Below are 26,405 nucleotides of genomic sequence, written 5' to 3'. Positions count from 1 at the left end.
ACCCTTTTTGCAGGACGTCAGTTGACGTATTATAGGCACTCAACTGGTTAAATCTAACATGGCTTAGAAAAGTAAAAGAGACAAAGCACAAATGGAAATATATAGAGTAACAGACTTGAGAGTGGTAAGGGCTTTTTTTTTTTTAATATTTATTTATGCTGTGGTTTTAATTTGGAGAATTGGGTTAAAGGATTAAACACATTAAAATTTTTAAAAAGAATGTTCTTTGATAAATCCTAATTAAATCATGTTTGCAACGCCAATTTTATCAACGACTGTTAACAGGGGTGGTGTACAAAGGGGATTGAAAAGATTAGTGAATTTACGGGATAGAAAGTGAACGGATAGAAAGCCGCTTCTCGCACAAACCAGTCACAAAGGGTTTTCTGTTGTTTTATTACAATATTATGGGAAGAAAAGAATAAAAGAAGAAGACAGTGCTTGTAAAATACACAAACAACAAATGTCATAAGTGTAACGGAGTAAACGATGACTGGGTGTTAAGGGATGTTTATTTAGTGTTTGGATTTAAATTTGGATAAAAGTATTAAAGAATTGAAACATTTAACGGAATGATATGGGATCAATCCTGTCATGAATCAATATACTGTCAGTCACGCCACTTTTGTCTAACCATGCCATAGTGGTATATAAGGGGGATACAAATGAATTAATGAATTTACTGAATAGAAAGAGTGAGGATATAAAGCCCCTCGCACAAGCAAAGGGCATGTAGAGGCCAGTCACAAAAAGGGTTTTCTGTTGTTTTATTTTAGAATAGTTATGAAAAGAAAAGAAGAAGAAAGAAGACTGCCTGTAAAAGACACAAACAAATGTCAAAAGTACATGGCAGATACAAGTGGATAGTAAGCACATGTATATTACAATGGAAAGACTATCACTTGATTTGGCATTGGCAGCAACATAACATAATGCATAATTATATGTGAAGACCAAACACTGACAGCAACTGACATGTCTAATACATTTAAATAGTGTAGTGAAAATGGTTGAAGCTATGCTGATGTAATGGAAGTACACTGACAGTATAGATTATGTAAAGCTTATGCTGTGTCAAACTGATTAAAATGAATCAGTCACCATTTGGCACTATACCAGAGTAAGCAGTGTAGGAAAACGAATGATAGTTGAATTACAATTACCAGACTGTGTTACATGTCAGATGGTTTTAACCGATAGCTGATATTATCCAATATCTTGTAATCATCACAACAGAATATCGCACACACATTATAGAGGACAAAGCACACTGTAACTGTGAAACTGGTAGTATTGAGAGTCAGTGTAACACTGTAGCAGTACTGTTATCAGCGTGTGAAATAATAAATGAATAATAGACAAGATAATAGTATGAGTGGCTTAGATATCAAATACTGGCAGCCTGAGAGACCAAATAGTCAGTGCACTATACAATAATTGGAAGAACAATCATACCTTGGCCATTAAAGTGACTTCAGCTAGTGAATGACTCACACATGTCATCCATTAGCACCAAACATGAACACAGTCAACACAGCTAAGTATGGCCTGTGCTCATTTAAATTTTCTCCACCTAACGCGGGACAAGCAAAGTCTAACCTTCATCAGTGTGGGCAGAGGAGAAAGAATGCATTGTCCTCAGTGAGAACATTCTCGAACAGTCGAATGACCTATCAGTGTGGAGACGTCACTGACTGTGACATATGAAAGAATAATATCTGCCTACAAGCATATCGTAACGACATGATGATAGCTTACGTCAAACAATGATAAGACCTGTGACTGAACTTGCAATTTACAAATCGTCAGGACATCTAACACAAATATATAAGTACTTACAGCAATGATGTGCAATGCTGGCCTTTGGGGCCTCACAGAGAGAGTGAGAGAGAGAGAGAGAGCAGGCAATAGCCACAAGGAGGCTCAGCTGGAAAGTTGCCAGCATCCACCTTCGAGCTATTAATTTTATGCAAGTCATGCAAACTGCAAAGACACCCACATGAGCAAGCAAACTGGCCGGAGTCTGGCTGAAATTGACCAAATCTGTGTTAGTTCCCGGGTGTTCAGTGACAAATTTCTAAATGATTCCTGAACCAATTTACGTCGATTTGGTTGCAGAACAAAGAGCTCAACACCACCTTTCAGATGAGTATAAAATGAAGTGTTGATTATTCAAGATGAATTTATCATCTTGATTGAAGTCACCTGTAATTGATCACTTTTAGTTAATCATTGCTGAAAATTACACAGTGTTAAATCAGTTTAACGTAGGTGAACACAAATGGTATAGATTTAAAAAAGGAATTGCAACAATTCTGCCACTATGTAATGCTTGTAGTTTGCTGTTCCGATGAAAAATATATTCAGTAAAATAGTGTGTGTCACAAACACACATTTCAACTCAGCCTAAGCCGTCGAGTGAAGTGATTGTCGTTAAGTGTCGACAATAAAAATCTGCTTTGTATCTTGTGAGTTCCTGATCTGTTCTTATCCAAACACTATAATAGTGTGGTTTTAGTTTCTGACAAGTGATAACTTATATAATTAAAAATTGTAGCATTTTATGTGACGAAAAAAGAAAATGACATAATTATACTTAGCAGTTAAAATCTTAACACTGACGAACGATTAAACTAAAATCAAATATGCTTCTAACTGATATAAGTGTGTGTTTGTAAGCACAACAGACATAATCTGGCAGTGAATGATACATAGATTTGGTTTTATGAATGTTTTGAGCATTTGTTTAGAATGGGCTTTCATTCACAATTTGAATGGTGTCTCACATTATGCGCGAGTCATTGAAGACCAGTAGGTCAGTTGTAAAAAGTTTTCCTGCAACTGCTTGTGCGTGGTCTTCATAGCTGGCTGAACGCTCGGCTACACAAGTACATGTCAGCATGTCAGTGGATAGTAAGAGAGAAATCTCTCTCTCTCTCAATATATATATATATATATATATATATATATATATATACACACACACATATTACAGAGAGAGAGAGTATACATCCCACACACACATACACACACACACGCGCGCGCGCGCGCGCACACACACACACACATTATATATATATATATATATGGAGAGAGAGAGAGAGAGAGAGAGGTGGAAACCTTATCAAAATAACACTACCAGGGGTACATTTGATGCTGTATTGTAAGACTGTTGTTTCCTTTCAACCTTTTCATACTTCAGCACTGATACTGAGCATACATTAGTTCAGCTGGATGTCTGTACTTTAGGACTGGTAAGATCAGCTGTGCTGATTAATAGTTAATAATGATGTATACACAAGTGAAAACAATTACATGAAGTGATGCATACATATTGATTTTCACACACACACACACACACACACACACACACACAAATCCTGAAAAATATCTAAAAGGAGAATCATTTTTAGCATTAATGGAGCACATTATCCCCGATCGTCTTGCATAAACGGCTTATTTTTTTCATCATAATCTTATCAAAAGCTGTCATTTATCAAGATTTATTATTATCATTTGCTGTCTTCTAAGTCTACATTCTTTCCTGAACCTGAAAATATCTTAAATGTCTATGTAGATGCAATAGTTTTTGAGTTTCAGTCATTTTAGTAACGCTACCATCAAAACTGCAGGATCGGACATGTAGAAAATAAGCATTTTAGTCCGCAGAATTTATGACACTGGGATTTAGCCAGTAACATCAACAGCCAACTAAAAAAATATATGCTGTCTTCTGCGTATGAAGAGTTTTGATCATGAGAATGCATTAATGGCAATTCTGCATGGGTTCCAAAATGCCATTTTGTGAGACTGGCTAACATCGCGGAATTTTTTTTTTTAATTCAAAACTCTGCATCTCAAAAACTATTTGAGATATTGCTTTGAAATTTCGTGTGGCTTCTTACTTTATTGCATTCTTTCATTCTTGCAAATATGAGGCTTCTGCTTCGAATATGAAAATTTGGCCAGACCTACCTTCACATAGTGAAAGTTAAACCTTTCATTAAATAGATATCGGTATGCCTATGTTGATCAGACGAGAAAACACAACATCCTCAGCAAGTTCTTGAATAGTCGAATGGTCTATCAGTGAGTGAAGACGAAAATATTTCCACATCAACACTCTACATCAATGACTGACTGAGACATTCGAATAACTAAACAGTTTCAACCAGTCAAGAAGTACATCACTACGACACGATGACAACTTACGTCAAACAATAAGTCCTGTGACTGAACAACAATGCAATTCTTCTGACAAAGTTTACACACTTTAAACACTATCAACACATAACACAAACAGTTGCGATCGATGTCGTGAGACGCTGGCCTTTGGGACCACACACACACACACACACACAGCTGGCTGTAGCTGCAGGCAGGTGAATGTGAAAATGACCAGCGCCACCACTTTTTCAGTGTCGCAATTTATGCAGGTCACTTGACCAAAATGCAGCCTGTGTTCACTTCCACTAACTAGATTAGTTAAATGAAGGAAGAAGAAGAAAAGTATTTAGCTTATGCAGTTTGTTATTATCGTGTCTGGCTATGCAATATAGAAAAAAGAAAGAAAGAAACCACACACACACACACACACAAAATGACGTAAGTCAGTGCAGTTACCAAATTATTGGACACTGATCTTCGCTTTCATTAAATGAGAAAAGAAGCACTTTGTATTCGGCTATTTTACTTTCTCTCATATAGATATGAAGGATTTCATATGTAGGCCTGATGGAATATGATAACAATATAAATTGAAACGAGAAAAAGTCCAAGAATGTGTCCGTGCAGTTACAACGATGTGTCCTTCTGAGCAGTTACTACACGGACAGTAACTGCACGGACAAAATAATGATGAACAGTTTAATACTCACTTCCTCTCATTAGAAAACATGACATCCTTGACAGCATATGAAAGTGACACTATTAGGGAATAAAATGAAAAATAGATCAAACATTTGCATTAATTCTTAAAATGATAAACTGATCCGGTGACTGCACAGACATGTCAAGCTAAACACCAAGTTCCTTGACTTGATGGACATGCTATTTTATTGCCCAAAGTTGCACTTGTGTCCATCACTGTGTGAACAAACTAAACAATAATGCAAAACACATTTCAGAACTCGGGAGCATTCGGGTTTTGCTCCAAATTCTCATACCTGGGTAGTTAACTGCACGGACCAAAACGTCTCGGACATACATTTTTTAACAGATATTCAAAGATTTGTTTAAAAAAACAACAACAACAAAAACCACACAATAATAATAAGATAAATAAAAAATTTACTCCTCACAGGTTTTGCTATTGTTATGTCAAGATTATGTGTATATCTGCCCGACAAGGAAATCCAGATGCCACAAATACTGTTTTTATGTTTTATTGACCTTTTTCACATTTTTGTTGTTGTTCTTGTTTGGTGTGTGTGTGTTGTTGTTGTTGTTGTAAGTTGTTGTTTGCCTGTTTGTTTGTTTTATTGTTCCTTCTTCTTTTTCAGTATTTAGTTTTTTCTTCTACTTTTGTTTTGTAATTTAGAAATATCAGTCCTTGCAAACTGTATGTTACCATAGTGTACATGTACTGAAATTACCTAATATACCATGAGTTGTATTTTCGCTGTATTGATGTAGCATGAAAATGTAATGGTGTTGATGCTGAAGAGAAAACAGTATACTGCTGTGCAAGGGAAAAAACAACAATAAATAACAAACAAAATATACAATATCATAAATGATTTCAGTATGTAATAAACGAAAAACATCATGAAATGCGAAGACACAATACAGACATTTTGCCAAATCAAATGTCACCCTTACTTTTTCTTTTCTTTTTTTTCAGAGTCAAGTTTCTGCGGTCATGAACTAAACCCACAAGAATTTTTAATTCTTTGTGGTTTGGAGATACAGTTGACTTTTTGTGTATAGTACTATCTCCGATACATATTTTGCAGGTGAAACATGATAGTCTCTTCTTAATATCATATCAGTCTTTTTTCTTTTTTTTGGTCACTAGTCAGTACGGGTGACAGAGAGAGAGAGAGAGAGAGAGAGAGAGAGAGAGATGTGCAAAGGTGTTCTCCTACTTACAAAGAAAATAACTTTCGCTACTTCTCAATATTTTGTCATAAAACAAAGTCTATGCTTGTAGTTTGGCTTGGTAGTTGGCCAGCCCTTTGTTAACTTCATCAGCCTTGCAGAACACACACACACGCGCGCGCGCGCGTTACTGCACTGTCAGCACGCGCCTTCCGGGAAGACATGCATGGCGGATGCGTGGCATCAGCTGCGCGGCGATTGGTTTAGTCAAGCTATTGGCCAAACACTCATGCAGTTGATTGTCGTAATTAGAACAAAAAAATCAAGACTAAAACACGAAATATTCTTGATCAACTAATCTTTTTTCGTTGACCTTTCTGTTATTATGTCACACTACAACAGAGAAATGGTTGCTGAAAAGAATGCCTTCGCCAATTCTTGATTAACGACTGTCGCAAAGTAGTTATTCCCACATGGTCACTCACTTTCAAAGGCGGACTGGTAAGGTAAACTCCGACTGAATTATAAGTTAAATCATCAGTTATTTGTTGAACCAAACTGGGTATTGAATTGCAGTTTACTCTAGATGAAACGGTGTTCTAACTTGAAATTTTCTTTGTTTTATTATGAAGGCTACAGTTAACTGTGGACCATCAACAACGAAGAACGCAGGCCATAGTGCTGGAATATGAACTCGGAAAACTTTCCAGTGTCAAAGTGTGTGACGAGGTTGTTCGAGCAAATTTGGACACATAAAAAAAAATATCTTGTTCAACACTAAGACAGTTTCATCACATGTGTTCTTTCCATTCACTTTCATTCCGAAGACGGAAGAAGTAGCAGTAATGGCAGTAAGCTAATGGTTTTTTTCCTTGGGTTGGTATTACATTTTCAGTGCCCCTTTCAAATTTTCATCACTGAGTTTCTTGTACTCTAGTAATCTGACATTCTAAATTGAATATATTATTGACATTAACATCTTTAAAGCAATTTAACATTTTGTAGGTTTCGATTAAGTCTCCTCCAAACCTTCTACCCTTTAAATTTAATGAATGCAGATTTAAGTATACTTGCATACATGCAAGTCTCTGATAGTTGACACAGTGATAGACTCTCAATAGGTAAATCACACTAAATCTTCTCATAACTTCTACCCAAAGAAAAATATCTTTATCTAAATAGGTAAATGCTCTCTTAACTTGTACCCTATAATGAATGCAGATTTAAGTATGCAAGTTCTGTTGGTAGCTGTTAGACTTGCATTTTTAAAATAATTTAGTTGCTCTTCTTCGCACCCTTTCTGATAAATTGCCTCTTGAGGTATGGGTGCCACACAATACTGACATATTCAAAGTGTGATCTAACCAATGATTTATATACTATAGTATAAGAAAAATATCTGTATCTAAATAGGTAAATTATGTTCTTAATAAAGTTAATTACTCCAACCATCTGTTTAGCTTTATTGATAATATTCTGTATGTTATATGTGCATCAACTGATCCTAAGTGATAGTTTATCATCAAAAGTTATGCTAAGGTCTTTTTCACTTCGAGTTTGACATTCATTAATATCCTGTGTTTTCTATTTTCATATTGTAATTGCTTTCTGGATTTTGATTTCCTATGTGCATTACTTTACACTTTGATACATTGAAATATAGGTTCCATTTATCAGACCATTCCTGTAACTTATATTTTATAAGTCCTTTTATAGTATAAGATTATGCCTATTACCGTAAAGTTTAGTATCATCTGCAAATATTTTGTATACACCTGTACTTTCTGTATATTCAGGGAGATTGGTAGTTTGATTTTTTGGGCACTTGCATCAGTTGTGTGTGTGTGTGTGTTGTGTATAAAAAAAATTATTACAACTTACATGACAGTGTGTGGGGGTAGAGGAGAGGGGGGTGCACAAAGATAGCACTGTGCAACAAAAAGATGGGTTTTTTGTTGTTGTTTTTGGGTTTTTTTTTATATTAAATCACTAATGCTGAGGAATAATAATGATCTACAAGGTCTAAAAGGATGTAGGCTTCACTAGTACTTTCAGTAAAGTAGTGTAAAGACAAGACTAAAGGCAAAGCAAATCACATCACAGATACTTTTATTTGGTGTTAAATGCGTTCTTGCATCAAAACTTACATTGCAATGTGCTGCTTTGAAAAGATGAGATAATGTGTCAGTGCTTCTGAAACAGATTTTGTTGTTTTTCTTATCACTTGTGTCACTGTCAGTGGATAGCCTGATTGTGTTGTTTTTCCTATCAATGGATTGCCTGTAATGGTACTTGCGTTGGCGAAGAAGGTGACAAGGGATGACAAAAAACAAAACTATATTGACAGTTCATTGACATCACTGATCAGTTATTTATAACTTAACAAACATTTCATTTTATTGATAGATTGATACACACAAAAATATGTACTCGATAAATAACATTCTTTTCAGAAAGTGAAAGATGATCATGTAGCTTAGTTCTTTTTACTGCACCACTACATATGACTGCAGTGTGTCTGATGTTGTCTGCATCTATTGTTGTTTTTGTTTCTAAAGGACTTTGAGGTTTAGCCAGTGTTGTGAGGAAACAGAATGCCTCGCCACAGCGATCGTGAAAACCCAGAGGGTGTCAGCATCTCTAAGAAAAGCCACTCAAAGATGGCCGCCAGTCCTGGTCTGACCAAAAAACCTCCTAGCCCCAAATCCACTGGGAAAAAAGGAAAACGGCTGATCAGTCAGGAATATTCTCCAATTAAGCGGAAAGAGCCACCTGGTGACAGCAGTGGCTTTTACGATCTAACTCCAGAGTCTCTTAGTCAGATCAGTTCTATTGTGCCTCCTGAAGACTCCATGTACTCCAGCATGCATTCACCATCAAAGAAGCGACGTCAGGCAGACACCACTATGGAGGTAGCTGTGAAGCAGGCACGAGGGGAGCCAGATGGCTCTGATTCTTTCAGAAAGTCGCCAAAAAAATCAAAGAAAAAATTGGCAGACATATCAGAGGAGGCTGAGGGTTCTGTGAAGGGTGACAAAGAGAACAGCACAATGGTTCAGAAAAGGAAGTGCATAAAGGTAGGTTACAGCTTTGTTTCCTGTTTTTCTCAAGATTATTATTTTCTCATTTACTTCCTTGGGTAGCCACAGATATATTGTTGCCTTGTCAGTTTGCATATAAGCATTTATCAATTAACCAAATAGGCTGTTCTTAACCCATGGTGTAAATTAGGTTGTGCATTCACAGGAGTTGTATTAAAACTGTATATTCCACATGACAAAAAATGTAATTGTAAATGTAAATCACCAAACAAAAGTAGACAAATAAAACTACAACCATTACTGTACAATCTCAATCAACAGACACAGAGCAAGTCATGCATATCATTGATAACAAACATCACCTATCTTTCTCCCTTTCTCTCTCTCTCTCTCTCTCTCTCTCTCTCTGAGCTCAAGTCTTCCCCCTTTCTCACAGCATTAAACTGAAGTATTTTCCAGCTCTCTTCCCTTACTCCTCTTACCAGTAATGAGTAATTGTAACAAAAACAACTACTATTAACTAATTAAGTGTAAAGGTAAGCAGTATTTATAATTCTTTTAAAGTAAAATTTCTCTAGCATTTCAGTGGTACTGTGGCATTGTGATGATTCAACCTTCAGTGGATTTGTGTCATAAAATTATTTCTATGTGTTTCCAGTAAGCACACAGATGACTGTTGATGCTTTTTCATCCCCTTGTTCATGGTAATGACCACAAGCAAGAAATTGTTCAGATGTCCAAGGGTTTTGGTTATGTGTTTTCTGCAGATTCCCTTAAAACAAGCGGGCAAGAAGCTGAAATCTTTCAAAACATCAAGTGCCAAAAACAAAGTGTCCACCAAAGTCAAGAAAAACTTTGATAGGACTCTGCCGGATGAAACACTTGGTTTGTATTTTGTGTGTTATATACAATTTATTATATTATATGTATGTATATATTTATTTATATATTTTTTAATTTTTTTTCAAAATTAGAACTATAGTAATTGTGAAGGGTTTAGAGAAAAATCATTTGACAAAGCGCTATGTGAATTCAAACTTATTACTGTAGTGGGTGAGTGCATGGGTGGTGGGGTGGGAGGCCTGTGTGCGTGTAAACTGTAACCCTCTCTGTGTATTGTGTGTAATTATATGAGAATATACCACTATCAGTACATACATGTGTGAGTCTGTGTGGGTGAGTGAAAGTTTGCAGTTCCATATATATGAAAAATGGTGCTGAAATTGAAAGAATAATATCTAGTAGATGGCATTGGATGTTCGTTTCTATAAGTGAAATCATATATATATATCTGTGATATATATAAATTATAATCAGGAAATCGGGTGCTGAAATCTGAACTGACTTTTTATTTCATGATGGATATGAAAATGTGTCCCACTTCCAGTTCCCAAAAAACCCAAGCTGTCATGGAAAGAGAAGAAAAAGGAACGCAAGATGGTGCGCAATAATTATCAATTGATCCAGGCGGCAAAAGGCGTGTGGGAAGATCTTCGAAGGTAATGTGTGTGTGTGTGCTTCTGCCAGCAGTTGTTAGATGGTTCAAGCAGTATTTCTCATAATATAATGCACTACTGCGCTTCCTTTAAACACAACAATCTGGAAAGGACCTCCAGTTTTCAGTACTGCACGTTCCAAGGACACACATGATTTTCCTACAAAAAAGTTTTTTAATAACTTGGTTGATCTTTGAGGCCGCTGACTTAGTACTAAATAGTAGTGACACTGTCACTGTAGAGCAGACAATACCAAGTGGTTGGAGTTGCGTACTTTGTTTGTTGCACATGCGTCAGATAACTTTAAATCTTACTGTTTATTTGAAGTGGTGAGCTGATGAAGAAACAAGCACCATGCTCCAGTCAACCATGGGTTTGATTTCTATTCTGCTAGATCAATCTGGACCCCACAGCACAAGACTGAGTACTGCCTTCTATGACACATCAGCTATCAATGCATTTCTTTCACTCCAACAGACAGGCAAAAACAGGTGATGGGATTATCCAGAAACCTTGTTGACAGTCTGAAAGCAGAGACCAAGAAAAGATTCCCAGATCGTAACATGGGGATACTGAAGGCCATGAAAAAAGTTCTGAACCCCAAGCATCTCCTAATTCAAAGAAAGGAGATTGTGGATTATGGCCAGCAAGACTTACAAAACCTCTTGGAAGATTTTTCTAATTGAAGGTACTGGCTGCCTTAAAAAAGAAAAAAGAAGTGTTTCTTGAAATAACTCAACAACAGATTAGATTAAAAGTGCAAATCAAAACAAACAGCCCACAGCAAAAATCTAAATTGATGGATCTATCTAAATTAGAACAGTCAAGCAAATTTCACTGAAATTGGGCGTTTCTGCACCTCGTTTTGAGCTTTTGGATAAATCTCCAATTTTACAGGATCACTGCATGTTTACTAAACAACATAGAAGGTTAAAAACTAAATATTTTGCATATAATAGTTATGTCTAATTTTCCCCAGCTATACAACCTGATAGTTTCCCTTCTTTTTTTTAAGCTCTGATTGTTGTCTAAAATTAATTTTTTTGTAAAATGTCAAAATAGCAGGATGGGCATAGTTTCTTCATTTTGTAAAGCTATTTTGATGAGATAAGGCAATTTGTATTCAGTTGAGCAAGGTCTTTAAATGAGATAGTGGGATATCGCTATTTAAAAAAGTTAACACCCATAACCCCACCCCCACCCCCCTGCACCCACCCTCCATGCGCACACACACAGACCTCCACCTTCAGGATCCCCCTCTTTCCTAGCTCATCTCAATGTTCCCCCAGCTTTACTTGCATACCCTGGGACTGTGTATATGGAGCAATTTTTTTTTTTAACTTTAAAGGTTAGTTGAATGTAATGTGATGTTGCAGTCTTTCCATTACATTAGAGTTTAAAATCCATCTGAGAGGCATTGTTCCATATTTCTGTTGTCTTGTTTGTGGTGGCTGCAGGCAGAAACTGTCGGAGGAGAAGCGGACAGAGCTGTGCCAGGTTATGTACAGCAAGGTGCAGGGCAAAATCAAAGAGGTGAGGCTCTGTATATGCTCACATCTTTGCCATGGTTATGGGAACGTCAGAAATATTGCGAAGGTTGAGTTGAACAGACATCAAAAACAGTAATACCAGCTGCTGTTATGAGGTGTTTTGTGTAGGGGGATGAACTTGGACTCATTCATTTCATTCATTTTGGGGTATGATGGATAACTAGTAAACAAATCAGAATAGCCAAAACACAAGTATGATAGTATACACAATCAAGTCTCAGTAAGTTACATTCATACTCATTCTTGATAAAAATTTCCATTTTTGATCTGTCAGTTGGAAAGTTCTGGTTACAGCAGCTGACCTAATTTATTACTGTGGAATTGGCTTTTCATGCTGTTATGGGACACCATTATGTTTTTTTGGTGTGTGTGTTTTTTCATCACCATTTTTTCATTCCTCTGCTGAGTCAGACAGTCTGCAGTGTTTGCAGATTTGTGAAAGGGGTAGAGAAGAGGACCGCCATTATGTATCATGACTTAGCAGTTGACTCATGACAGTTTTTGTAATTGAGAGTAAAAAGTGAGTGTGGTGTTTTATAGTATGTATAAATGAACTCGCGTCTGAATCAGAAAAAGGGAGCACATGCATTTTGACTGAAACATTATGTTTAATGCTGATGAATCCTTGGTATTACTGGCTGTCTTGATTTGATCAAAATGACTTATTTACCAGAAATGTTTATAAATATTGTATGTTTCAAGCATTTAATCACATGCTTTCTAACAGTAAAATGCTTTTCGTTAGGAATTTTTGTAACTTTGTATAGTGTATAGGACTAGGAGTGTGTGTGTGTTCATACTTTGTATGTTTGTGTGTGTTTTTTTGTGCTTACTGGAAAAAAGGGTGATGACGGAATTATATGATACAGCTTGCAGTAGTGCATGACTCAGCACGCATTATCCAGTGTTTGGTGCAGTACGGAGGACCAGAATACAGGGCCTCCATTTTGGAGGAATTGAAAGGTAATTGAACTGAATTTTCCCGTAATTTTCGGTCTGCAAGGCGCTGCTGTGCATAAGGTGCACCCCTTGAATTTTATGAAAAGTTATTCTGAACTTATATTAAGGTGCACAGATCTGATAAGCTGCATCTGCTGCAAAGTGAAGGTCTTCCATTTTCTCTCTGATAACAGCGGATGTTGTTTACCGAGTAGTGACATCATGTTTGGAAAACTGGATTGGAATCCTACTTGTTTTCATCTGCTTGTTGGCTTGGCTCTGTTACTGCATTTATCTGCTCTGTTATATGCAGCTTTCTTTTTGTTTGTTTTTTCACACTTTAAAAAAAAAAAAAAAATATTTTACAGTTTACAGCCTTCAGAGTTCAGTCTAATGTATGCTGTTGTAAAGCCCCAGTTCATTGACTTGTTCAGTTAGAATCCAGTCAGCCGGCCCTGCTTTTCAGTCCCGTATGCCATTTTGCTTTGCGTTGTGCTTTCGGAAAACAAATCGGTTCACTTCCGATTTCTCTACTTTTGCATCATGAATTTAATCTCAAATCAGACACAGCTCTTTTTTCATGGTGAACTGTGATCACATTCAATTGAAATTTTGTGCAGTATGTAGTTTAGTTTCAATTTGATTCGATGGTGAACAAAAACCATGTCGAATCGAAGAGTGGTAAGACCGAACTGTTGCTGTTCAGGTCAGTTGTGAATGTTTATTGCGATCGCTGATGTTGTCATTATTGAGTTTGTGTTGGATGTCCCCATGTGATGCTCAGAATTTAGTTTTCAGACACAGATATGGTACATACAGTGGATAAAATGCAGGGGTCAGATTTGAGTAAAAAAAAAAAAAAAAAAAAAAAAAAAGTAGCGCCTTTTAGGCCGAAAGTTATGATAAATGAATTTGCTTTTCTGTTTTCATGATGATAATTCTTTGTGTGTGTGTGTGTTTTTGTTGTTTTGAGGGGTTTTTTTTTTGTTTTGTTTTTTTATCCCCCATCTCCCCTCTCTCTTAACTCATTCTACTCCAGGTTCAAGTTAACTCGTACCATGATCACTCCCCTGTATACCAGATACAAGTATTCTCGTACCAACACTCTGTTCTTGGTTGGTATTGTTGGCATTCTAAACTGAACCGTTTATGGATTCTGGAAGCATGAAAAAGAAGCTTTGTTCGACTGATTAAATCAACGATTCTCCATTGATTTTCGCCACAGTAGTGAGCCATCCTGTTTTTTCTGCTGTGGTCTCATGTAGTGCTGGTCCATGGGAGTTGTTGCAGGGATGTAGCTGTGGGGTAGAATGGGGTAAGGAAAGTGAGCAAAAGTGAGTTTGTGCTGCAGTTGTTCATGAGCATATTCACACATTTCAGCACAATACACATTTGTAAAATCATGCACATGTACACACACACTGATTCAGAGAGATATTCTCAATGCATGCTTGTTCACATATGTACACAATTTGTTAATGTAAAAGAATTAAATAAAAATATTTAACATTCTTTCATTCACACACATGATTTAAAAAGATAAAGAAAATAAGACAGATTCAGACAGACAGTGCTTGCTAAAAGTAAAACAGCTAGATTTTAAGATGTGGGCTTTGTTTAACCTGTTCACTGCTTATAAGACATCAGCTTTTGTCCTACACAAAGGTTGCCATTGTGCCTGGAAGTCATCCACCAATGTCCTTCACCTATTCAGATTTTTTCTTCACTGGAGTTTGGTCCAATGAACACAAACAGATCCTTAGCAGTTAGTCTAATGTGTCTGGATTATAAACATACTAGAAGAAAGGGATCCTCTACCTGATGTATACTCATTTGCTTAGTATGTCTATAATCAGACACGTTAAACTAACCGTTCAGATTCTGTTTGTGTTCATTGAATCAAACTCTCTTGAAGGAAAAATCGGACTAAATGCAGGATGTCAACATTTTTTGTGGGACATCAACTGATGTTTTATAAGCGCTCAACTGGTTGAATTTCATGTATCACAATCTATCGATTGATAACTGTTTTTGTTCCAGATCATGTGGCAGAGTTAAGCAAGAACAAGTACGGCAAGTTCATCATTCGAAAGCTGCTGAAATATGGGTAAATTTCACAGAATGTTTCTGGAAGTATAAGTCTTTATTGTGCAAAATTTATGCCTCTAATTCTAAAGATACAGATAATTTCAATATGAAATTCAAAACATTGGTAAATTTCATTTAGCTGTTTGAAATGAACAGTTTTTGTGAGTGTTGTAAATCGTTTGCTTCTTTGGGAGTTCTGGATCATCTCAATAATGTCAGTGTGGCTTCCTAAAGAGATATTGCTTTGAGAAAATGTCCATAGATTGTTGTGTCTGGTCAGGTGCTGTTTAAACATTTTCACTGTTTCCAATAATAATGATAATGGACATTTTTGAGCATTTTACTCCCTTAAAAGAGAGCTCAAGGTGCTTTACAATGAACATTAAACACACACATTCACACACACACACACACACACACACACACACACACAGAGAGTTACTCACAAAAGGAAGGAGAAAAATAGTGATTCAGCGAACATTAACATAAAACAGATTCAGATACTACGTATACTATATTACATTACATAATCACACACGCACACGCACACATACACACACAAACTCACAAAAGGAAGAAGGAGAAAAATAGTGATTTAGCGAACAATGATATGAAACAGATTCAGAGACTACACGTATTACATTACATAATCACACACACACACCGAAAGAGAGATCAGAGTTTGCATGGCTTATAACTGAAGAGGTATGGAAGGTCAGTGAATAGGTGTTTTCAAAAAGATGTGTTTTCAGACCAGTTTTAAAAGATTGAAATGAGGGAGAGTGGCGAAGATCATGAGATAAACTTTTCCAGACAGATGGAGCTGAATAAGAAAAGAAAGAATCACAGGAGGATCGGGTTTTAACACGGGGAGCAAGTAGCCGCCATGAATCGGAAGATGATCTGAGTTGTTGAAGGGGTGTGTAGGTTTGAATCAGTTCTCTCAGATGCTGAGGAGCAGCACCCAAAATGGAGTTGAAGGTGAGAATTGCAACTTTATACTGAATGCGGGCAGAAATTGGGAACCAGTGAAGAGAATGCAGAAGATGAGTGGTATTGTCAGTCTTTTTGGTTCTAAAGATTAATCTTGGTGCTGCATTTTGAACTTTCTGGAGTTTTTGTATTAAGTATTTAGGACAACCAATGAGGAGTGAGTTAAAATATTCAAGTCTGGACAAGACAAGAGAGCACATCAGAGTTTGTGTCGCTTGAGTAGTAAGGAGATGTCAGATGGAACTGATCTTTCAAATTTGAAAGTATGCAGTCTTGTAGAGATGGTTTGTGGGTTTGTTTGGTTTTTTTGTTTTTTTTTCGGTTTTTGTGTGTGTTTTTTTAAATACACACGCGTGCATTCGTCACAAGAGAGTTTGCACAAGAAGGTCCCACTCATACACACACTCATGCAGTGTTAACACAAACAGGGCACAAACACAGACTTGCTTCTGGTTGTTTTTTCTTTTTTTTTCAGTGCTGCATGAAGGCTGCCTCAAGTCCCCACTGACTTGAGAAAAACTTACTTGTATGTCTTAACTCTCTCCGGACGAAGGAATGCTCACACATTCCTACATAAAATGTTTTCGAATTCAGACGAGGGAATGGAATAGTATTTTCGAAAAGTAAAATTCCATCACGCGCTTTACACGTGATTTTGTGATTAGCCAAGCAGAGTGTACTATTCTGGGTCACTCCACTGCCAAATGGTATGATTGGTCAGCCTGTCATGTGTGGCCTGTGTCGCACACACGCTGACGAAGTCAGTGATTGGTTGCCTGCTCGCGAGCAGGCCTGATAGCAAAATGGCGTCTGAAGCGAGTTCTCAAAATGTCGCGGAGCGAACAAGGCATCGACAGCAACGGTTTACTGTTGCCGAAGTACTTGAAATGCTACAAACTGAAGGGTCGGACATCGAAGAAGTGGATGATGATGAAGAAAGTGAAATAAGTGCAGAAAGTGAGCATTCTGATGAAGCAGTGACTCATCATCAGGTCAGTGAAAGGGGGAGGGGTGGTGGGCGTTCATGTCACACGACTGGAGGGGGAGACAGTGTGCTGTTGCTAACATGAGTGAGGAAGAATTTTTACACTTTCTCATGCGTGATTGGCATGATGACTTGAGCTTTTTCCCCACTTTGCCCACATTTTCTGGTGTGTCTGGTCTGAACGTGTCGGATGAGTGCCATGCCCCCATTGACTTTTTCATGGAGATTTTCACGGACGACTTTCTCCGTTTTGTGACTGCAGAAACAAACAGATATGCCCATCAAAATTTAGCAGCCAAGGGTGAACTGAAGAGGAGGAGTATTTTCAGGAGCTGACCAGAAGATGGAGTAACATTGAACGATTTAGTGGGGTTTTTGGACATCTGTGTGCACATCGGCGTGGTCCACAAGCCAGAAGTGAAGGACTATTGGAGCACAAAGCCAATGTAGGCGAGTCCCTTTGCTCCTTCAATAATGAGCAGGGACAAGTTCCACCTGATCCTGGCCATGCTGCATGTCAACAACAACACAGATTTTATTCCACGTGGTGAAGAAGGTCATGACCCCCTCCATAAGATCAGGCCAGTGTACACACACCTTCAGGAGAGATTCAAGGCTTTGTACACCAACATGACAACATCTGTGTTGATGAGGCAATGTGCGCATGGCGAGGCAAGTCCAGATTTAGAGTATACATGAAGGACAAACCTACAAAGTTGGGAATGAAGCTCTATGAGCTGTGCGAGTCAGAGACTGGCTACGTGCACAGCTTCGAAATCTGCAGCAGAACCTGGCCTGAGCAACCGCCCAGTCGACATGGTGAGGAGGCTGGCAGAACCATTGCTGAACAAAGGCAGAACAGTGCAGGGCTCGACATTAATGGTTGCCCGACTGCCCGGGGCAAGTAGATCATCGTGTCGGGCAAGTATTGCCCTTACCGAACTTGCCCGACCAGGCAAGTTATATTTTCCGAGACAAGCATGTTTTGTTTTCAAAAATATCCATCACGCTCCCGACACCGATCATCTGACACTCTTCCTCAAGCAGACGATGTTTTGAGTCTGACCGTGACAAGTGGTCACCGGAAAAAAAGAGCTGTCATACAGCTCTAAAAGGTGATTTAATTACACATACTTAACCGTGACCCAACTAGTGCAGACTCCGGCAGGGGTCTGACATTCCTGCCTGTGCAAACTACTATCCGCCTATGCGGAGAAAATGAAACTACGGCCGATAACCTCCCGGAAGTAGGTAACCTCCCCTTTGTCCCACTGGCTAGCGCCCTCTTTTTCCGGCAGCCATTATGACTCCTGTCCTGTGCTCTCCATACAGCTAAGTTTTTTCGTATTTTCTGTCTGTCTGTCGATTATCTGGCGTTTTTGTTTTTTGTCAAATTTTGTCTCGAACCAGGTCACATAATTATATGGTTCGATTGGGATATCGGGCTAAAATTAAGGCGCGATCGAAATCGATTCGCGCACACTCTGGGCCCTCTATTTCTGGCCCTCTCAACAACGCCAACCCGACGCCTTCCCCACTTCCTTCGCTTCCTCCGGTCAACTCCAGACCTCCACCACCTCCTGCACCCTCTCCGGCGACTTCTAGGGGTACGTTACCCCATACTCAGGTCAGTGGTGCCATTGATGCTTTCCTTTTCAATTCGCGAACGAAGTCGACGCGATCCGCGTTTCTCGGCCCTGCCAGTCGGTAGGACACCCGAGTCGATCTCCTCTATCACTTTTCCCATGTCAACAATGGAATGTGCCATAACCCCTTTACTTACACATACTGGGAATGTGTCATAACCCCTTTTAGTCTAGTAATTCTGTGAGAAAAAGTGGCCGAACCTCAAAATAATTGCAAGAAAACGTTTTTTTGGCTCTACGTGTTCAGAATTTTTCGCTCTATCACCCGTAAAAAATCGAAGATAATCGAACGTCAGATAAGATCAGGAAAATTAAATAAAGAAAAATAAATAGGCTGAGATGGAAGAAAAAGCACACCATACTTTTTTGCTGCCGCAGCTTGTCATTCGCGCCTTGTCAAGTCGGGCTCTGCGGGCAGGCCTGGTTCCTCCCCGCGCTTTCTCACTCCGTGCAGTGAAACCTGTTTCGTACTTCCCTGACCGTAGTGAATGTTTTACGTTGATTTGTTAGCAATTAGTGATTCCGGAATAATAAAACTTACTTATAACTGTCAATTGAATCAGTTACTGAACTGTTATAACAGTTATCTTGTTCCTAATTTGCATCTAGACAGACAACACGAAAGTGGCGTTGAAGAAAGGTTCACATGTTGCCTTCGCAAAATGTGGTGTTGAAGTATGGTGAACCATGCGCTTAAAAAATATTTTACTGAAGAAATTACAATATTCAACTTTCTTAAGTAATTGTATGTAAAATTGAAACGGACGGTCATCAAGGCACTTGTGTGATCTGAAGTGACGACAAGCCATTGTCTGGGTTCTAAAAACATTGATTTATTTTGTTTGGGTTTTTTTCTTTTCTATTTATGTATCTATCAATTTACTTATTCATCTATTTGTTTTATTTTTTGTTTCTTAGTTACACATTTATCATTCAGTTTATTTTTGTTTATTCATTTATTTATCTAATTATGAACTGTCTTGTTTGTTTCATTTTATCTATTATTATTATCTTCTGTCGTGGGGGTATTTCAAACAAGTGTGTGTGTGTGTGTGTGTGTGTGTGTGTGTGTGTGTGAGGAAGAGAGCGAGAGAGAGAGAGAGAGAGAGGCAAAACATTATTTTGAATTTGAAAGCAAAATATCACCAAATGTGGATATACGCACACTCACACACATGCGCGCGCAATATGTGTCATTCATGTAGATGTTTTGTCCACTGTGACCTGGAAACGTAGAATTCATACATGAGATGTTGTCTGTTCTAATGGATTTATTTATGTCAGATTTATATATATATATATATATATATATATATATATATATATATATATATATATATATAAATCCAATTAATATAATCCTATGTTTGATCGTGACCTGGTCTCCATTTGACCTTAAGCTGGTCCTCTTTTCAGCAGTAATAAGTATCAAAAGAAATCAAACCATACAAGAAGAACATCGATCCTGACAGTCTGTGCAAATTGTTAACGTGAAAGGCAATGTATAAGCAGAGCGACTTATTCACACAAAGCTGTCTTTATGCGTCTTAAGGTTGCATTTTTAAAATATACACTTACATTTTGCAGACATTCTTCACCAATAAATATAGATGCAAGTCTGGAAAAAAACCCAACATATTGCGATTATTTTGGGATTAGACCACTTTTTATCATAGAATTACTGGACTAATTCATAATAATGTCCATCCTCACAAAGGCTTCCCTCTCAGTGTTGTTCTTCAGTGGTTGTCACCTGTGCTGAGTTCGAATAATGTATTCCATGACACTCTCCACATGCTAGCGAGCAGTCAAAACCTTGTTTTTCTGCAGGTACACCTTTTTGTCACAGTCACACTCGCAATCACAGCGGATAATGCACAGAAGCTTGGGAGGAGCAGGAGGCAAGTGCGCTGTGCAAGGCGGCACCATCTGGTTGTCAACAATCTTCCAGCCCCATTGTCCCGGCACAAGTGTGTCATTTCCAGTCCACTGTTGGACTTGCAGATATGTCCTCAAACTGTGGTATTTGGTAGCAGAGGACGTTGTTGGCAGAGTGTGAACTTGTATGAATGTTGTCCCAGACGCTACCTTTGAACAGAACATCATGTATCTAATCTTGTCAAGGGTGGACGCTGTCTTCCTATCATACAAAGACAAGAGCATCTGCTCAGCAGCAGCAACAGTCTCATCTTTCTCTAAGTTCTTCAGGAATGTCTCTGCCAGTTCACAAAGTCGTTCTGAGCTCAGAAATTTCTGGAAACCTGTCCGTTTGCCAGTTCCAAAAGCTCGGGACGTTGTGTCACAACCTATGGCTGCATGGATGACAGGCAAGATATGACATAAGCTGCTAAGTGAACTCTGAAACTGCTTGATGTTCCAGCACCTGAACGGCTTTCTGCTTTTCTTGAGAAAGACTTCCTCTGAATCACTATTGAAATGGCAGACCAAAAGGACTAAAAGATCTGTGTCATCGTCAACAACCACTGTCTCTTTGCCTTTTGCACTTTCCTGAACCTCAGCAACAATCATACAGTCAGCATCTCCTTCAGAACAGAAAGTCACGCATCCGTTGTTCCGCAGCTTACAAGAAAGCAAGTCAATAAAACGTTACTTGTTTTTATGATTGGCCAGAAACAGGTCTTTCCCGATATGCAGGGTCATGTCTGGTGTAAACTGAACCTCAGTGGACGACTTTCCCTCAGTTCTGCACATATATGTGACGTCTTTTGTGCTTGGGCCACTTGTATAGCCATTACAGGCTTCTTGTACTTCTGTCGCACATGTCTGACGTAAGTTTCAATGATGGAAATGTAAGTTGAGCCACGAGACCAGGGATTTTTTTGAGAAGTGCCTCTCCATGCAGAACAAACGCACGTCACCAAGAACGGCACTCTCTGGCATGGGTTTGGAAACTCTCTTCCAGATCCCATCAGCAAGAAGGGCTTTATTTCCTTGACGAAGAAAAATAGAAGACTTAGAGAGAGATGATGGGTGACTCGACAGCTCATATCTGAACACCTCACTCTTGTCCTCGTATTTACTGCCTGCGGCTGAAACCAGGCGCTGAAACAGAAGTTGAGGTTCGATAGCCACCACTTCTGCGTCGATCTTGAGTGTTTATGGAGGCCATCTTAACAGCCTGTTCTGACCTAAAGGTGTATTCCGTAGCTTTGTGGCCTTCCATCTTCTTCAAGATTTTATTTCCCACTAGGCTTGCCTTGTGTGCATCCACCTTGGTGTTTGCAACCATACCTGTGGCTGTATTCTTCAAAACAGGACCAGCAATGAAGGGATCTCTCTCTTCCAGGAGAGCAAGGATGACCATCATGTCATGACCATCCTGCCTCTTTCTGGCAATGCTGATGTCTTTGTGCTGTTCACTTGAAAAAGACAACCCGGTGATGTTCTGAATGGACGTATTGATGTCAGCACAAGTGGGCATTGATAGAAGCCATGCTGCACGTTGGGATTCTGACATTCCACGATCACGTGTCATCCCCCCTGTTGATTTGATGCTTCTCATCAACACTTGCTAAATAAAAGATCGACAGAAAGCCCAGCCAAGTAGCGATCACTTCTGTGGAAAATATGATGACCTTGAAATTTGTTGTACACGTCAGGGTTGGTTTGTTCAAGTTGCACCATATCTTGTAGGTACAGCTGGATTGACTTTGTGTACAGACTGTGACCAGCTGAAGCAAGAAAAGGTATCATCTCCTGCAACGTACGCAGGTGAAGATGCCAGTTTCCCGTCCTCTCTGCCTTCAGAAAACATCGTAAAATATCTGTGAGATGCATGTATTGCAACCACAAGGCAGCTGTGGGGTGTTGTTTTAGCTCCTCCTTCTTTGCATCCAACTTGTCAGAAATTGTGGAGATAAGATGCGTGTTTGTCTCAAGGTCATGAGCTACAAGTTTGCCCTCCATGAGAGAAATTATACAAAGCCAGTCCATGATCAAGATCTTCATCTAACATTGGTTCGGTGAAGTCCGTGTGATCAGTAGCATTTGATTTGAAAGTGTCAATTGAATTTTGAAGTTCATTTTGAACTTGTTGATCCACTTGTTCCAAATGACGGTGTTCTGGAACAAGATCTAGGTTCTGTGTAGTTGGCAGCTTGACTCCACATGTTTTAGCAGTCACGAGTGCGTTTAAGCAAAGAGTCCACTAAAATGTCCCCTTCCTGCTCGTGTCACTGCTTTTCCTTGCGTCATGTGCATGACAGCGTTTGGAGAGAAGGGCAATTCCAGAACCTTTAACCTCTTGCAACCCACTGCCCTCCATCAACCATCCAATGCAGCCTCAGAAGCTCATTTCAGCATGGAAAGCACCAAGGCGCAGCACCATCAACTTCATATAACTGGCAGGAGGCTCATTAGCAAGATGTCAGTGGCTTTCCACCAGAGTGGTTGATCCAGAGTCAGGACAGGTGTTGAGTTGTGTCGTGTGGCCTGTTTTGTGATGAAATGTATGGTAGAGTAGAGACAGGCCATGTCACTTGGACTGAGGTCGATTATGGGCAGGAAGCCAGAGATGCCACAGTGACTGCCCATGTGAACAGCTTGCATCATACCTGACCAACCAGGCCTCTCTCTCTTCTGTTGCAACGTTCTGTTTATACACAGATATGCATCGTGCGTTAAAATCACACTGACTAGCTTTTCTGTACGCTGTCAGTTGAAATTCGTCTGTTTTCTGGCATATACATTTATGTAATACCTTGTTTTTCTTATTGCCTTTCCTCAAGTTTTTTTTTTCATAAAATTGGGGTAGTACGTAAGAAAAGTCTTCCTGTGCTTGTTCTTTTCCTTCAGTAAACAAGATTCCTTCTGTTAGTTCTCTCTCTCTCTCTCTCTCTCTCTCTTTCTCTCTCTCTCTCTCTTCTTTCTCTTCTTCTTCTTCTTCTCAATTCCGTCCCTCTCCTTCCTAAACCCTCTCTCGCCCTTCTGCCTTCCTAGCACGCGCGCACACACACACACACACACACACTTTCACAGTCAGTAGTTAAATGGAGATAAACAACAACCAAACAAAAAAACACAAAACAAACAAACAAAAGAAAACAATAAAAGCTAAGCCTTGAAGACAGTGCTTAAGGAAATAAACAAACGAATACATATGAAATAAACACTGATGGGAACGAAAGCCCACAAATTTGCTATAAAAAATGTTATTATCACCTTTGCAGCCCTTTCCCGATAGTACAGAAAATGTTTTGTCAACACTGCATGGGTGTTTGCAAACCACACATGTGTCTTGATATTAGTCCATTTCTATTTTGCAAAGAAATCTCAAAAAAGAAAATCTTTAAATTTTCAGCGAAAGAAACTTTATTAAGCGCATGGTTTACCATACTCTGACTTCACACACGCGAACACGGGCGAACCTGTCTACCCCTATGCCACTGCCATGCAGTCTGTGCTAGCACACTTTAAGATCATGATAACTGTGATTATATTTTAGTAACAGTCTAATCTGACTGTTGTAAGTACACTTGCTTTCTCGGAAACATTACTTAACAATGAAGCAATGTAAAATCATGTATGATATTCAGTACGCTCAACAGAGAAGCATAAGATATAGTGGTAGGCATGTTCAGCTGCGCGGACGAAATGCCGGAGAAGCGTAGTACTTAACAGGCCCATCCCCGTTGTGGCATCCTTGACAAGGTGGCAGTGACGTGACCCAGTTGAGAGTTTCAGACTCAAATATGGTGTTCCGTTCGCGCCATCTCCTTGTGTTTATTTTTCTTTATTTAATTTTCCTGCTCTTATCTGACATTCGATTTTCTTCGATTTTTTACAGGTGATAGTGTGAAAAATCCTGAATACATAGAGCCAAAAAAACCTTTTCTTGCAATTTTTTTTAGGTATTTTCGTAATTTTCTTAGACTATTTGGAAAACAACACCTAGACTGGCTTTGGATCCGCACGCTAGACTGGGCCCTATGTGCGATGCGTCCGTGGCGGCGGCCGTGACATTGGCTTACGCGCCCCCCACGCAGCATGCCTCTTCCGTCTCGGATCCTATGGCGACCGAGGCGCTTAGGGATACCCTCCCCAGGGGTAGGGAGGAAGGTAGACCACTAGGGGACACGCTGCCCATGCGCGTGCACCCTCCCCTTGTCCAATTTTCCGATCCAAGGGAGACAACTCCTGCTTTGGCACCCTTGCCGGTGACCGCCGCAGTTACTTCCCTTTACCGGCACGGCTCCTCGCCAACAGTGCAGGTGCGTGCTCGGTCCCTTCAAGCTTTGCAGTGATGACCCCATTTGCCACACCGCCGGTTGCTACTGTTTCCCATCCACTAATGGCGTCTCAGCAAGCTGCTCAACCAAACAACCAGCAACCCATTGGGAACTTGCTGCGGCAATTATGCACTGGTGCCACACCTAGCGCCTGCTCCACCCCTTGCACACAGATGCGTGCACAGCCCATTGAACTTCGGCAGTGACAGTTTTTTCTGCCCCACTGCATATCTCCACTGTTACCCAGACTAATATCGGCAATTCCACGTCGGAGTGCCTCTTGATAACTCGATTCTGCCACTCGGCAGTGCTCGGGCCCATCTTGTCTGGTTACGGCGCCATCATGCCACATGTCCCCACCGTCTCGCGTCCGATGGCGACCGATTCGGGTCGGGATGCCCACGGCACTAAGGGACATTATTATTATCGGTGAAGGTGGCATAGAACCACGGACTCTCGCACGCAGCATGACGCTCCTCCCTCTACAGCGAGGAAATGTCACACCGGGGGATATGTGCTCTAAAGACACCATCCTTTTCGCCGAATATCGGCGCCAAAGGAGACAACTCCGCATTTGTAACCGACACAGCACGTCACTCCTGCCCCCCGTGCTGTCCACCTACGATGTTTCTCCGAATTCTCATTGGGTCCTCATGCCCATTCATGGACTTTACACATCTTTGCACAGCAACTACACCTTTCTTGCTGTTTCTCAGGCTATTGGCGACTGAACTTTGGGGTTCTTCATCCCCCACACACGCACACAGCCCTCTGCAGGCAACCAGTCCTATTACCATTCTCTTCTTGTGATACACAATAACAGGAAATAAATCACAATATTTCCCCTTCTGTCCCTTTGATTTTTATCACAATCAACAATCACGAAATATATATATATATATATGTATGTGTATATGTATATATATATATATGTATATATATGGCTATATATATGTATATATATGTGTATGTATGTGTGTGTATATATATACATTAAAAAAAAAAAAAACAAAAAAAAAAACACATGTCCATATATATGTATACATATATGTATGTATATATGTGTGCGTGTGTGTGTGTGTATGTATATATGTATATGTATGCACACATATACATTTATATCTGTGGGATATCTTGCTACATTTATTCACTTATAGATGTATACTTATCCCTCAGAATACACATGCGTGTGCGGTTATGGGATAGGTTCAGACAACTTTCTTATTAACATGTACAATTACATTTCTATCTCTATTCATTGACATCTATTCATTGAGATTCCCTACATAGCAATATAGGCACACTTGCATTTGCGGCCTTCTGTCCACAATGCCCTAAACTCTCTGCGCCTACGTACTTGCACTTTATTCATATGTGTAT

The 26,405-nt window shown here is 39.3% G+C and overlaps 1 protein-coding gene across 2 annotated transcripts in view; it reads left to right on the top strand.

Annotated features, from left to right (window-relative positions):
- Positions 1-6,483: 6,483 nt before the first annotated feature.
- Positions 6,484-26,405, top strand: part of LOC143295392 (pumilio homolog 3-like) — a 61,097-nt gene continuing 41,175 nt past the window's right edge. The window contains exons 1-7 of one of the 2 annotated variants that reach the window (XM_076607063.1): positions 6,484-6,540; positions 8,598-9,116; positions 9,848-9,965; positions 10,468-10,579; positions 12,034-12,109; positions 12,996-13,089; positions 15,106-15,172. In XM_076607063.1, the coding sequence (XP_076463178.1) occupies positions 8,634-9,116; positions 9,848-9,965; positions 10,468-10,579; positions 12,034-12,109; positions 12,996-13,089; positions 15,106-15,172 (950 nt within the window). In that variant the 5' untranslated portion in view covers positions 6,484-6,540; positions 8,598-8,633. Of the gene's footprint in view, positions 6,546-8,597; positions 9,117-9,847; positions 9,966-10,467; positions 10,580-12,033; positions 12,110-12,995; positions 13,090-15,105; positions 15,173-26,405 lie in introns of both variants that reach the window. The other variant, XM_076607064.1, reaches the window with a different exon arrangement.

Source organism: Babylonia areolata, chromosome 20, assembly GCF_041734735.1.
Source record: "Babylonia areolata isolate BAREFJ2019XMU chromosome 20, ASM4173473v1, whole genome shotgun sequence".
Classification (NCBI taxonomy): Eukaryota; Metazoa; Mollusca; class Gastropoda; order Neogastropoda; family Buccinidae; genus Babylonia; species Babylonia areolata.
This window is presented reverse-complemented; position numbering and strand designations above follow the sequence as displayed.